A 12840-nucleotide genomic window follows, 5' to 3' on the forward strand; every position below is an offset into this window, starting at 1 on the left:
GAATGGCTCTTTAACAGGTTCCATGTTGTGCTAATAGGTCGGGCAGGCTGGAGGCTTTTTCACTTTTACCTACTAGATCCCCTCCCGAGGAAGACTCACCAGGCTGCAGCAGCCAGCTGGGAGCCTGCCGGAAGGGTCAGAACAGGGATAGGAAAGCCAGAAGTGTGGACACTAAGACCCAGGGGTGCCCCAAATTTTCAGGTACCCTATGCAGCTGCGTATTTTGCATATGCCTAAGGACGGCCCTGCTCATGGGAACACTTTCCTCTCCCTTTGTCCCCAGCCGAGAGGTACAATCAAAGCCCTTGGAGGAATGGTCGAGGGGGGCCCGTGTCTAGAATCTGCTGTGGTGGCAGATGTGGTTTTCTCCCCCTCTCCACCTCAGCTGAGCGATACATCTGACATTTGTGCAGGGGGCTGGAGGAAGCAACCTCTCGCCCTGTCTGGTCCGACGAATCTAGGCGTCTCTCTGCAGAGCCTACAAGCCTTGCACCCAGCCTGCAGACTGAGCCCTAATCCAGACACCCACACGTGTGCATTCGAGCACCCGCAGAACCTTGATTTCTGGGAAGGAAACCAGCCCCCGGCAAGCCACATGCCCCGGGCTTATTCTCAGGCGTCTCAGACCCCCTGGACCAGCCAGGCCTTGCAGTGCGGCTGCCTAAGGTGTTAAAGCCATGAACTCCATTGCTCACCTTCCCCGGACAGCTTCCTCCCCCTGCTCTCTGCTCTCCTCAGCGTCCCGTCTCCCTGCCCAGTGTGGGCAGGCGGTGAGGAAGGCGTTGGTCTGTTGGCAGTGATCTCTTTCAAACAGTTGAGCTTGGGGAGGGGCGAGCTCCATACCGTGACTTCTGCCGCCCCAGAAATAGCCGAGTCTGCTGTCCGCTCCTGGCCAGTCTCCGTGGGGCCAGCTCCCTCCACACCTGAACAACATCAAGCCTGAGCCGGGTTGTGTCCCAGTCCCCACGTCCATGGCTTACGCTCTGCCCGAGCTGCTCTGCACTCGACAAGCTCCTGGAGGACGGGTTCATCCATGGCTATAGGCCAGGCTGGGCAGGGAGGGTGTCCCGAGCCTCTGTTTGCCAGAAGCTGGGAATAGGCGACAGGGGACGGATCACTTGATGATTCCCTGTGCTGTTCATTCCCTTTGGGCACCTGGCATTGGCCACAGTCAGAAGACAGGATCCTGGGCTAGATGGACCCTTGGGCTGACCCAGTGTGGCTGCTCTTATGTACTGTTCCACTGTCCCGGGAGAGGCGGGAAGCGTGGTCGTCGCCATGCAGAAGCACGCTCGTTATAATCTAAGTGGCGAGCGGTGCTTTCTCCTGAGAGTGCAGCGGGCGGTTACACAGAGGTGGAGTTAACCTGGCTCTGGGGGCTACACTCTGGTACCTTCCTCGCCCTGTCCTCGGGGGTTTAGATTCCCTGGTTACCCCAGAACGAATGGTACCAGCATGCAGATGACACCCCAGTCTCGGGGCTGAGGACCTGCCTCTCCTGCTGCCTTCAGTGCAAGATGCAGACGCTCAGCCCCAACTCAGGCTGGTCTGCACTAGACTTTTGTACCTTGAACTGGTACCTAAACGGGACCTTGGGTTACCCTATGACTCCTTCGGGGATCTCCCAGCACCCGTCCCCCTTCTCCGTGGCCCCATAACTCCCGTCCTGCTGGCGTGCTGGGGTGACAGGTTGTTCACAGGACTCTCCTTCCGAGAACTCTCCGGGTCACCGACTGCCGTTCCCTCTGCTTTAAGCAAACTGAAAAGCCTCTCAAGGCCCTTTGCTATAAAGCCGGGTCAGCTGCTCACGGTCTCCGTGACCATACCTGGCTCTCAGACCCGTGGCAGCAGCTTGGATTCTCCTGCCTGGTTCAGCTTTGGCAGACCCATTCCTATGCTCGCTGGAGACGGGAGACCAGTCAGCGAGCCCCTTGGAGGGCAACAGCGGAAAGAGACGCCCCTGCCATGGAGGCCCCAAGCTGTGCGAGGAGAAGCGCCTTGCACGACGGGCTGCGAGGTAGAGGGCCACCGGGGAGGAGGCTCCCAGGGGCTGAGAGCTACTTCCCAAGCGGTAGGGTTTGTGAGCAGTGCTGATAACTGAATGCTTCCCGTTCTGCGGGTGCAGCTCCGAGTGAAGCCAATGGGAACTGAGCTCTCCATGTTAGGGGCAGGTGTACAGGGAAGGGGAAGGGCAGCAGGGAGCCATTCTGAGTGTGTACTCCCAGTCTGAACTGAGCAGCCTCCTGGAGAGACACCCGGTTATTCCACTAGAACTAAGTGAAGCGCTCCTGAGCCCTGTCTACACTATGGCTGTCCTTGTTGCTCCCAAAAGTTGGAAGTGAATCCTGCATCACGTGTGAGAGTCAGAGGCAGGACAAGTAGAGGCTGGGTGGTCCCGTGATTAGGGCATTCGACTAGGACTGTGAAGACCTGGGTTCATGCCCCGGCTCAGCCATAGACTCTGTGTGACCAGGGACCATACCCCTGCCCTGCCCACAGTGGTGAAGGAGAGTAAATGCAGTCACAGACTGGGAGGCATGGTGCTGGGGGCCAGAGAAGTACCTGATCTAGACAGAGCCGTAACATCCAAGCTCTCCGGCTCACCGCTGCTACTGGAGCTCCTCGCGTGCACATCCCATTCCTGCCGCTCTGCGTCTCCCCGAGCGCTGCTGGGAGGGGACTGGGCAGGACAGGATCTGGGCGCAGCTACCTCCTCCAGGCCTGGGAGGTTTTCCTCTTGCCTTTGATCTGCAGCAGAGAAACCAGACAGGGAGTGGGCATTAGGCCAGGTCAGTCCTTCCCTCAAGCCCTGGAAAACCAACCGGGCCGAAAGGTTTGCAGTTCCCCTGCCCAGAGAGTGAGCCAGGAACAAGCCTGGTTCAAGGGAATACAATTTAAAGTCCCACTGTTCACCTTCAGCCTGAAATCTCGAAATCCCAGCCTCTGGGCTGCTGCATCCCGCGTCTCCCGCTGTGCTGGGGGGCGACAAGCGGCTGGCGTGACTGGGTCTGGTTCCAGGCAGAGGCTTCAGACAGCTCTCTGGGCCGTGGACATGGGCGCTGACTGTAGGTACAATAAACACAGACAGAGGCAGAGTCAGACTCTTGCCAGGTGCCGCTCGTTCCAGACACCGCGGCGCTGCAGAGCGTGCCATGGGGTCGCGAGCACGAGCCTGTTCCGAGACAGGCCTCAGGGAATGGCCTCTCTGTGGCGGGGCCCCGCGGATTCGCCTGGTCTCGGAAGCATGGTGAAGCGCGTATTCCTGAGAGGTGATTTGCTGCCGTGCTGGTTTCAGTTCCCGTCTGTCCTGGAGGTTCCTCACCACCCCTCTAGCAACCACAACCATGTGACCGTTGCATGGACACCTGGACATCAAGTAACAGCCCAGGGCTGTCTTGGATCTGCCAGATGCCTGCAGTACGATCGTCCCGTTCGAGCAAGGTGGTTCGCGTAGGGACCGTTGTTCTGGCCCAGCAGGATTCGTACCCGAACGACCTCCCACCGTTCACCCCCGAGCCCCACCTGACGACGTTCAGATTGCTAACCCAGGCCACCGCCACGGCTGGGCACCTTGGACTGACTTTCCGCCTGTGATCTCCAAACCCCGCCTCAGGGCTCCGCTGCGCTACCCCCGCGTGGGGCTGTCACTGGCAGGTCTGCTGGAGCGACGGAGCCTTTCCCCGCTAGGCCCGTCAGACAGCGCTGCAGGCCATGGAGGGGGGAGCGCTCTGCGGTGACTTCGGCAAAGGGTCCGATTCCTTCCGCCTCCAACGGAGGCTCCATCGCTTCGTTCTTCCCCCAATTCACACTTCTGCCCAGCGCCTCGGTTTACCCTGACTCTGGGGGGCAGACACAGGGAGAAGGAAAACTCCACCATCCCCCTCCATGTGTCCTATTCACTGATTGTCCCGTCCGCACTCCGGAGCGTCCCCTTCTGTACAGGACCGTGGGTGAGGCCTGGCTCTGGGGCCTCTCACACCAGGCAAACAAGGGGCCTTGGCAGAAAGCAGGGCAGCAGGAAAGGGCACAGCCCCTCCTTTCACACTGTGAACCTGATCCTCCTCTTACCTGCACCGTGCCAGTCCCAGTGCCCCGTCTCTGGCCTCCTCTGCGCTGTGTCTCCTCGCCGGCTGCCCACCACAGCAGCTGTGGTGGGGGAGCTGGGGGTCCGGGGCCTGGGCACCGAGATCTCCTGCAGGCACTTCTCCAGGCCTCGGAGAGGGGAATTCTCGGGGCTCCGTTCTGTTTAGACAACACAGGATCAGCACAGAGCTTGGGCCACAGAGAAGCTGCTGTCAGCGGTCCCCCACGCTCACCAGGGCCTCAGCCCACGGTCCCCCCAACCACCATCGCTCCTCAGCCCACTGGTCCCCTCGCCCCACAGTTCCCCCCACTCACCATTGCTCCTCAGCCCAGGGTTACTGCCCACCATCACCCCCCAATGCCCCCAGATAACCTGCTAGTGCAGATCACCCCGTCACCAGCACAGCTGCCGTAAGAGCTGGCTGCTTTGTGTGAGGCCGGGGAGAGCTCATGGAGAGAACGGCATGGCCTGACAGTCCACGAGATGCCACGAAGCCCCTGGCTCACCTTCATTGCCCCACCTCCACGTCCCCGGCCCAGCGCCCCACGGGTCCCTCTCCCCGTCGGCACTGCTGCTGGAGGAGTAGCTAGACAGGGTGCTGGCATAGCGCGGCCGGCCTGCGGGTATTTCCTTCAAGCAGTTCATCAGTCCGTAGAGGGGGGAGCTCTCCGCACTTGCTGCTGGTTTAATAATACAAACGCCCAACATCAGGGCCGGGTGGGACGTGTCATGGGCACCCGGGGGATTTCAGGACCCAGTGGTTCAAAACATTTTTAGATTTAAAGAGTGGGATGAAGGTGAATTTAAAAGGATCAAATCTTAATCCCTCCTTCTCGCTCTTCTCCGTCCCGTTCTTTCCCAGAAGCCCACTGAGGAGTCACACGCAGTCCCACCCATTTCAGTGCTTTCCCAGCTCCTTGTCTCACCTGCCGCGCATGCTCTCCAGGGTCTCGGCACCGGTCTCCTCTGCTCCACCTCTCCCGGGGCTTTGCTGGGGTCGAAGTAACTAGTTTCACTGGAGCATCTGGGCCTGGTCATGGGTATGTCCTTCAGACAGTTCTCCAGGCCTTGGAGCGGTGGCGTGACCTCTGAGACGGCCCCTGCTTTAACGAAAGGTACGACATCTCTGTCAGCAGGAGGCTGGGAGTTACAGCCCTGCTCCCATCCGCCTCGGACACTCTGCTCCCAGCTCCCAGCCCCTGCCAGGCACGCTGAAAAGCCAAGCCTTTCGGGCCCTCCAGCGGGAGTGCAGTGTGTGACCGTAGGGAGCCCCAAAAGGAGACCCCAGCACAGCCGGGGCCACGGCAAGGAGCCGCGGTGATGGGCTTCCCAGCGAGCCACGTCTCACTGTACCTCAGGGTCTGGGGGACGTCGGGGTGTGGGAATCAGCACTGTGCAAATCCATGGAAAAGCTGCCAGAAAAGTGTGAAAGGAACCACGTGTTGCACGCGCGCCGAGGGCCAGATCCCCAGCTCCTGTAAATCAGCACAAAGCTACAGGAGTCACGGGGGCTCCGCCGATGTGAGCCAGCTGGGTATCTGGCCTGAGGGGTCCTAAGAACTAAACCGAAGGCAGCAAGAGGCAAGAAGAGCAGATCGTAAAATCTGGGAGAAAAGCAAAAAGTATTCCAGAGAAGGAGAGATCAGAGGGGTCCAAACCCTGCTCCAGAGGAGAGATCAGAGGGGTTCAAACCTTCCTTGAGCACCTGGGCGGCACTAAATAGGCAGCCGCACGGCTGACAGGGAATTTAGGAACAGACTCATTCAAGGTATTAGGTATTCACTGGTGGCTGACATACAGTGCTGTCGATATGCCCATAACGTATCAATTCCCCCCAAAGTCGGGCTAAGCTCCACTTCCAGTGGGTCTGGGACTATCCCACAAGGAGCTGCTTCCCTGTCTGAAAATCCTGCCCTAAAAAGGGAAATGCTTCCATGGAATTCCAGGGCTAGTAAAACAGACCGAAAAGCGACGCAGACAGATGTTACCTTCAGATCCATGCCATGGTGAGTTCTGCAAAGCTGAACCAGGGACACTGTGAACTCTCTATTTACCTTCTGTTTTCACTGGCCACCCCGCTGTCTCCAGTCTGCCACGTGGATCCAGTGAGCTGCTCATAGAGGAGTGGCTGACTGGGGTACTGGATTGACTACGGCTAGGTACAGGAATGTCCTTCAGGCAGTTCTCCAGGCCTCGCAGCGGTGAATTCTCTGTACTGACGTCTGTTTAAACAACACCAAGCCTGCGTCAGGGCATGGCCTGCAGCTCTGGGATGGGTTCCCTCCATCTCTGAATGAGCCTGCGTCCAGTGCGATTCACCTCCGCTCCCATACTGCGATTGTCGAGGCAGAGGCTCTGAATGTCTCTGGCTCTGAATTCTAGGTGTTTCACAGGGACTTTGAGATATTCAGCTGGGTTCATCCCTGGAGGAACTCCACTCAAGTCAGAGTTACACCAGGGATAAATAGGAGCCTTTGTTGTGAAGAGATCAAATCTGTCTGGATTCACTTCTATTGCTGCAGGAAGAGCAGCAGGCTGGCAGAAGCGGGTTTACCTGCAGCTAGTTCTTGGAAAAGCTTCCCCAATCCATAGAGGGGAGAATCCTCTCTAGACACCCCTGGCTTCCAGCCCACATTGTGTTTGTTTTTATGGGTTAAAAAACCACACACGCACCCCCGTTGTGTTTATAGCAGGTTACACATCATCCCCACCCCTCCATAAGGCAAAGCGTGCACCAGAACCACACGCCACTCAGAGCCCAGGTCTGATTCTGCTCTCATTGGCATAGGGAGAAGCCAGAAGCCAAAACAGACGTACGCGAGATCAGAATCTGCACGCCAGGAACGCAAACTCTTCCCCCCGTTATTTCTACTTGTGTGATGCACAGTGAAAGTTAGCAGCAGCTCAGGGGCCGCAGGTCTGGTGGAATTCACCCCTGGAGCCCACAGAGTTGAAGTGGCGCCCAGGCCGTGTGCTGGGACCCTGCCGAGGGGTGACTTCTGCTCAGTGCGTGGAATGGAGATGGAAGTGAGCCAGGCTATCACTGCACAGGAGTATGGTTAGCACTGGAATAGGATTGCCATGGGGTGTTATTGTGGCTCCGGCTGACCCTCCCTGCCACCTGATCCTTATGGCGGTGACACTGGGTTATGGTGTAAACACTTCATCTGACCTTCTCCAAGTGATCTCCTGCTCCCGGCCCCTGGCCTCCTCTGTCCCATGTCTCTCTGCGTGGGGCTGGTCAAGGCGACGTTGGCTGGCATGTGGGGGTAACGGTGTTTATTTACCGGGATGTCCCTCAGGCAGTTCTCCAGACCTTGGAGTGGCGAGGTCTCTGTGCTGATGTCTGTTTAAAGAAAAGATCCAAAGCCAATATCAGCTGGAGCTACATATCGCTGAGCTCTGTAAAACCTACCGGGCCTTAGGCCGGCTCTCGGCCTGGGCAGACACTCGTCCCGCTGCCTGCTTTAGAAGAGAAACGTACGCCCTTCCGAAGGTGGGGACTAGCTGTAGGGGTGGTGCAGAGCGGGCTGAGCGCAGGGGTAACATGAACAGCCCGTGTTATACAGGAGGTCGGGCTAGATGATCTAATGGTCCCCACAGTGTCTCATTCACTCCTTTCCTGAACACATGAAGCTTGTTACCAATTCTCTGGGATGGAAAGGGACCTCAACAGTGCCAAGGGTCTGGCCCACATACTCTTGATGTACACCAGTGTAAACGAGACCCAAAGTGACTTGACCCAGGACACAGACAGCCTGTGCCAGGAACAGAACCCAGCTCTCCTGTGTTCCACCCCAGTGCCTTACCCACCATGCCATCCTTCCTCTCTAGGACCCCAAACCAACTCAAAGCCTTAGAGAAACCAGAGCCAAGGAATGCAACAATGCTGGCATAGCCAAGCGAATCAGAGAGTGCATGCACAGAGCCGGGGGGAACCAGGTGGCTGAAAGAAGAGGAACCAGACCCCTCTGGAGCTGTAGCAAAGGAATGGAGAAGGGAAAGGAGGAGCGACCTGATCGCACAGACGCCAGAGAGACCTGAAAGCTGTGCAAGACACTCAGGCAAAGACAGGAGAGACGAGGAGGTAAAACAAACCTCACAGCCGCCTGGAAGGATCAGAGTGCTGATCGCAGCAAGACCAAGGAGAGAAAAGGAGGTCAAACTCTACAGTACGGTTCCCTGTATAAATAGCTTATAAAAGGGTTAATAAACGATTGACACACATGTTAATCAATTGGTACAGAGCCCAACAAACTGCTTCTGACTATGGCTTATAACTGAGCTTGGAAGGGTTAGACTTTTGTCAGCAAACGTGCATTTCTCCGTACACACACAAACCGACAAAAAATATTTCCATCAATAGTCATCAAAATGTATATATATTTCGTCCTGCCACGAGGGCCGGGGACTGGACTAGATGACCTCTCGAGGTCCCTTCCAGTCCCACAATTCTATGGCCAAAGTAGGGAAAATACAGCTTGCGGACGTAGGGTTTAATGCAAGGATAGTTAATGGGTATATTTTGACACACAGTGTTGACAGATTGTCTTTTAATGGCTATAAAGCTTTACATTTTTGAAGCTCACGGTCTACTGTCAGTAAGTAGTTATTGTCTGACCCCCCTAGCGACAGACACCCCCACCCAGCTCATAGTTTTGCGCAACTGTGAAACATTTAAATGGCTAAAAACAGGAAAAAAATGCTAAAAATCAATATCAATATTATCTGTCAAAAATATAAAACCCCCTGAATTCTACCACGCCTGCTTATAACCATCTGTAGCCGCTGCTGGTGATGTGCCCATCGGCACCTGTCTCCTGCTTGTCACGTCCATTCATCATTTATGAACCTTTGGAACCATTTAGAAATGGAATCGTAACGTAAGAGCGACCGAAGAGGCTGTTTAAGCGCCGTGCGAGCGTCGGAGATGGGTAAGGCAGAGACCGCTCAGTGACAGGGGTTTGCAGGTGGGCAGCTGGGACCCTCCAGTGAGCCGGGCAGCTGTCGACAGGACCCACGGTGTGATAGCTCGTGTATTCTTGGGCTCACCCTCTCCGCACCAGCTCCGCACCATCCCCGTGGCAGGTCTCCTTGGTGACACATCTGCTCCGGCGTTGCGGGCCAGCACTCGGGAAGCCCAGGATGTACGGACAGGTGTTTCCTGCAGGCAGTTCGCCAGGTCGTGGAGGGGGCTGGTCCCTGGCGTCACCTCTGCTTGAGAAACATGGAGACACACGCTCCAGCTCAGGGTCAGTGGCCAAAGGACCGACCTGCTCCTGAGCCGCAGATAGCAACAGTGGACTCTGGCCCATCCCACCCCTTTCTAGGGCCCAGTCCTGGTCCCATATAGTCTGTGGCAGATTCCCATGGACTTCAATTGGGACCGCTGGTTGGAGCACTGTCCTACCTCCCGGGGACGAGTTCCAGAGCCCGGCCTCCGCTCCCCTCGGCTCCGTCTCCCGCTCGGTGCCGCTGGCCGAGGCCCTGCAGGTCGGCGGGCTGGGATGCTGGGGGGAGGGTGCGGCTGTGTCTGTCACACAACTCAGCAGGCCACGCAGGGGGGAATCCTCTGTCGCTGCTTCTGTTTTAACGATAGGAACGATGCCCAGAATAACAGCCCAGTGGCTGTGGCTGGAAGAGGCGTCCCAGCCCTTCTGCGCATGATAAACCCACCAGCCCATTCCCCAGCTCCCAGAACTAGACGCCCTCCGATCAGACCCTGGGGATTGGGCCAGCGGCTCATTCAACTCGAAATGGACGTGAACAGCAATCAACTGCACTCCGAGACCCCTCCTCTCTGCCCCTTGCACCCCCGTGGGATGGGCGGCACAGAAAGGGCTGGGGATGGAACCAGGTTGGTCCTGGTAATGACCCGCTGATTTCTGCATGTTCCCTAGTACAGTCCCTCCTCTGCAGAGCAGGCGGACCAATGCATGGAGCAAGGCCCCTGTGTACGCAATGCGTCTGGCACCACTGGTGCCCAAATCATAGAGATTTTAGGGATCTGAACCCCCTCCCCTGCCCACTGTCCGATTTCCAAGCAGAGGAGCTGACCCTTCCTGCCCAGCCACAGCACGTTTGTCTCCGAGGTGTACCCAGCGGGGGCGCCCCCACTACGCACTACGGCTCTCACCTTCGGCGGACAGGCTCCCAGCTTCTCGCCCAGGCCTCTCCCCCGGGGCTCTCTGTGCGCCGCGGCTGGAGCAGCGGCTAGCGGGTGGGTGGGAGCAACGGGGGCTGGTCACGGCGATGTCCTTCAGGCAGTTCTCCAGGCCGCGCAGCGGGGAGTCCTCCAGCGCCACCTCTGCTTTAACGGACAATGGAGAGGGCACGGCCTGCAGGTGCAGGACAGGTGGTGTCTGCCCCCAGCACAGTCACCCCGCCGTACCGCTCACTGGCCAGCCCCCCGGGCTCCCGCAGGGAGATCCCCCAAACGGGCAGAGTCACAGGGGGCTGTGCAGGCCCCACCAGCCTCCTGGTCTCGACCTGAGAGGCACTTTGAGAGTCCTTTGCTTTATGAGCCTGTTCTGGGGAGAGAATTTGGCTTCTGAGGCTAGCAGCCAGCCGGAGTGACTAGCCAAGGCTCTGGGACACAGGCCAGTGCTGTGGGCGCTTGCTGGGAATACACGCAGAGCTGTTACAGCACTACAGGATGCTGTCTAGACGGGGTTCATTTCCACTGGCAGAGCTAAACTGCGATAGATGCTTTCAACCAGTGTGTACTGGGGTGTGCGCCACTGTGGCTTACCCTCATTTCAAATGCACTGGTGCAAGCCCTGTTTTACCCCAGCGCTGCCCAGTGACACTGGTGCAATTATATCCGTGCAAACCCCCTTGCACGGGGGAACGCCGAGGTCTGTGCCGGAGTGTGAATGCGGCGTGGCGACTGCTCCCCATGACGTGCCCTGGCGGCCGCCTAGTCTGCCAAGGTCTGGCTGGGTTCTCAGCAGGGAACCAGGCCGTCCCGCTCGCAGCGGGGGGCTCGCTGGCTCTTCCTCCGCTCCCTCGCTGCGCACCTCGTCCCCACCGCAGCCTGAGCCCGTTCCCCGGCCCTGGAGACCCGCTCGAGGAGCGTTCAGCTCCTGACGCTCCACAAGCCTTTTCAGCAACGACTAGCCCAGGGGTGAGGGGCGGGTTGTTGCCTCTTAAACCCGCGGGGCCTCAGGTTTGCTGCGAACGTCTCCCTCCCCAGTGTGGAAGCGAACCCCCCTCTCACCTTCCCAAGGACCGTGCCAGGGCCCCGGGTCCAGCCCCCTCTGGTCTGCCCCCCGGTGGGCGCTGCTGGTGGGGGAGCTGCAGGCTGGCCGGGCGGGACGACAGGGGCCGGCCACGTCTCTCCAGCAGCTCAGCAGGCCCTGGGCAGGGGAGCTCCCCGCAGCTCCGTCCGTTTTAACAGCTCCTGTGAGCAAGTCAGAACTTCAGCCTCTGGCAGCTGCTGCCCAGCAGCTCCCTTCGCTATGGGGCACGATAGAGACCCGCTGCCCCACGCCTCCGACCTCCGCAGGCAGCAGCCATGTGACGCTCTGCCTCGTCCCCCTTCGGGGCCGATACCTTGGTACCGCACCTTGTTAAAGCATTTCCCCTCAGACAGGCCCCTGGAGCACGGGCTGACCCCGCACTTGTCTATGTGGCCGGGGATTCCTTACATCAGCAGTGTGGCCTGAGGGACGGACTGGCTCTGCTTGCTGGGTATAAATACGACGACCAGGAGGTCTGGACGGGGGCGGGCCGCTGGAAGCGATGGATGGCGGGCAGGCGAGACAGACCCCAGGATCACTGAGCCATCCACCAGCCGGTCATCATGGCAGAGTCTCGACAGTGGGAGGGAAGGCAGGCAGGGGCAGAGCGGCATATGGCCCGCGCCCCCTCCGGTGCCATCTCACACAAGGCACGTACACGGGATGGGGTGTGACTTCGATGGCTCACCTTCGCCAAACAGGTTCCTACCGCTGGCCTCCCCTTCTGCCCTGCTAATGGGGGAGCGGCTGGACGGCCCGGGAGGAGGGCTGGCTTTGCTCACAGGCCTGGCTGATGGGCAGCTCTCCAAGCCGGGGTCCTGTGGATCCTCCGTGGTTACTTCTGTTTTCACTGTATGCAGAACAGCAAAGTCCGGGTCAGCACTTGTGGGGCTGGTTCAGTCCATCCATTCAGTACTCTGGCAGACTGAGAACAAGCTGGGCAGGGGGCCCCGGGCTTTTACCCCCACCTCTGTCACTGATTCACTTGAGCAAGACACATCCCTGCACTTACCTCGCCTGGGAGAGAGATAACGACCCTTCCCACCCCGGCAAAGCCCGCCAAGACTTGCCCTGCGATGGCTTCTCTGTGCAAGCGCTCAGCATTATTGCTCCCCGGATGTGGGCACTGGATTTTTCGAGCCAGCTCCCCTACAAATATGTGCAAGACAACGTGGGAACCAGGCACCAGGCCTAGACACACTCTGAGGGCCAGTCACCCCGCTCCTGCGTCTCTCGCCAACTGCCCTGCCCGTACAGCGAGCATCACGCGAGGGGCAGCCAAGCACCGGCTGCAAAGAGCTGTTCCCGATTCCAAAAGGGGAGCTATAATTTTACACACACTCACCTTCTACAGAGGAGCTCCCATCCTCGCTCTCCGGCCTCCTCTGCCTTGGGTCTCCTCGCGTGCGGCCCTTGGCCGATTGGCAGGGCGATGGGTGGGGATGATGGGGCTTGTGAACAATTATTTCCTTCAGACAGTTCAGCAGGCCTTGGAGGGGGCTATTCTCTGCCGTC

General features: G+C 58.5%; 1 protein-coding gene across 5 annotated transcripts in view; it reads right to left on the minus strand.

Annotated features, from left to right (window-relative positions):
- The window catches only part of LOC102944020, a 46254-nt gene that overhangs the window by 9660 nt on the left and 23754 nt on the right, over nucleotides 1–12840 (minus strand). The window contains exons 9-22 of one of the 5 annotated variants that reach the window (XM_043541782.1): nucleotides 12671–12832; nucleotides 12014–12175; nucleotides 11304–11486; nucleotides 10221–10391; nucleotides 9495–9668; nucleotides 9137–9298; nucleotides 7257–7430; nucleotides 6139–6306; nucleotides 5011–5187; nucleotides 4591–4761; nucleotides 4069–4242; nucleotides 2914–3069; nucleotides 2563–2748; nucleotides 696–923 (exon numbers count right to left, since the gene is read on the minus strand). In XM_043541782.1, the coding sequence (XP_043397717.1) occupies nucleotides 696–923; nucleotides 2563–2748; nucleotides 2914–3069; nucleotides 4069–4242; nucleotides 4591–4761; nucleotides 5011–5187; nucleotides 6139–6306; nucleotides 7257–7430; nucleotides 9137–9298; nucleotides 9495–9668; nucleotides 10221–10391; nucleotides 11304–11486; nucleotides 12014–12175; nucleotides 12671–12832 (2448 nt within the window). Of the gene's footprint in view, nucleotides 1–695; nucleotides 924–2562; nucleotides 2749–2913; nucleotides 3070–4068; nucleotides 4243–4590; nucleotides 4765–5010; nucleotides 5188–6138; nucleotides 6307–7256; nucleotides 7431–9136; nucleotides 9299–9494; nucleotides 9669–10220; nucleotides 10392–11303; nucleotides 11487–12013; nucleotides 12176–12670; nucleotides 12833–12840 lie in introns of all 5 variants that reach the window. The other 4 variants (XM_043541783.1, XM_043541781.1, XM_043541786.1 and 1 more) reach the window with 4 other exon arrangements.

Source organism: Chelonia mydas, chromosome 2 (assembly GCF_015237465.2).
Source record: "Chelonia mydas isolate rCheMyd1 chromosome 2, rCheMyd1.pri.v2, whole genome shotgun sequence".
Lineage (NCBI taxonomy): Eukaryota > Metazoa > Chordata > Testudines > Cheloniidae > Chelonia > Chelonia mydas.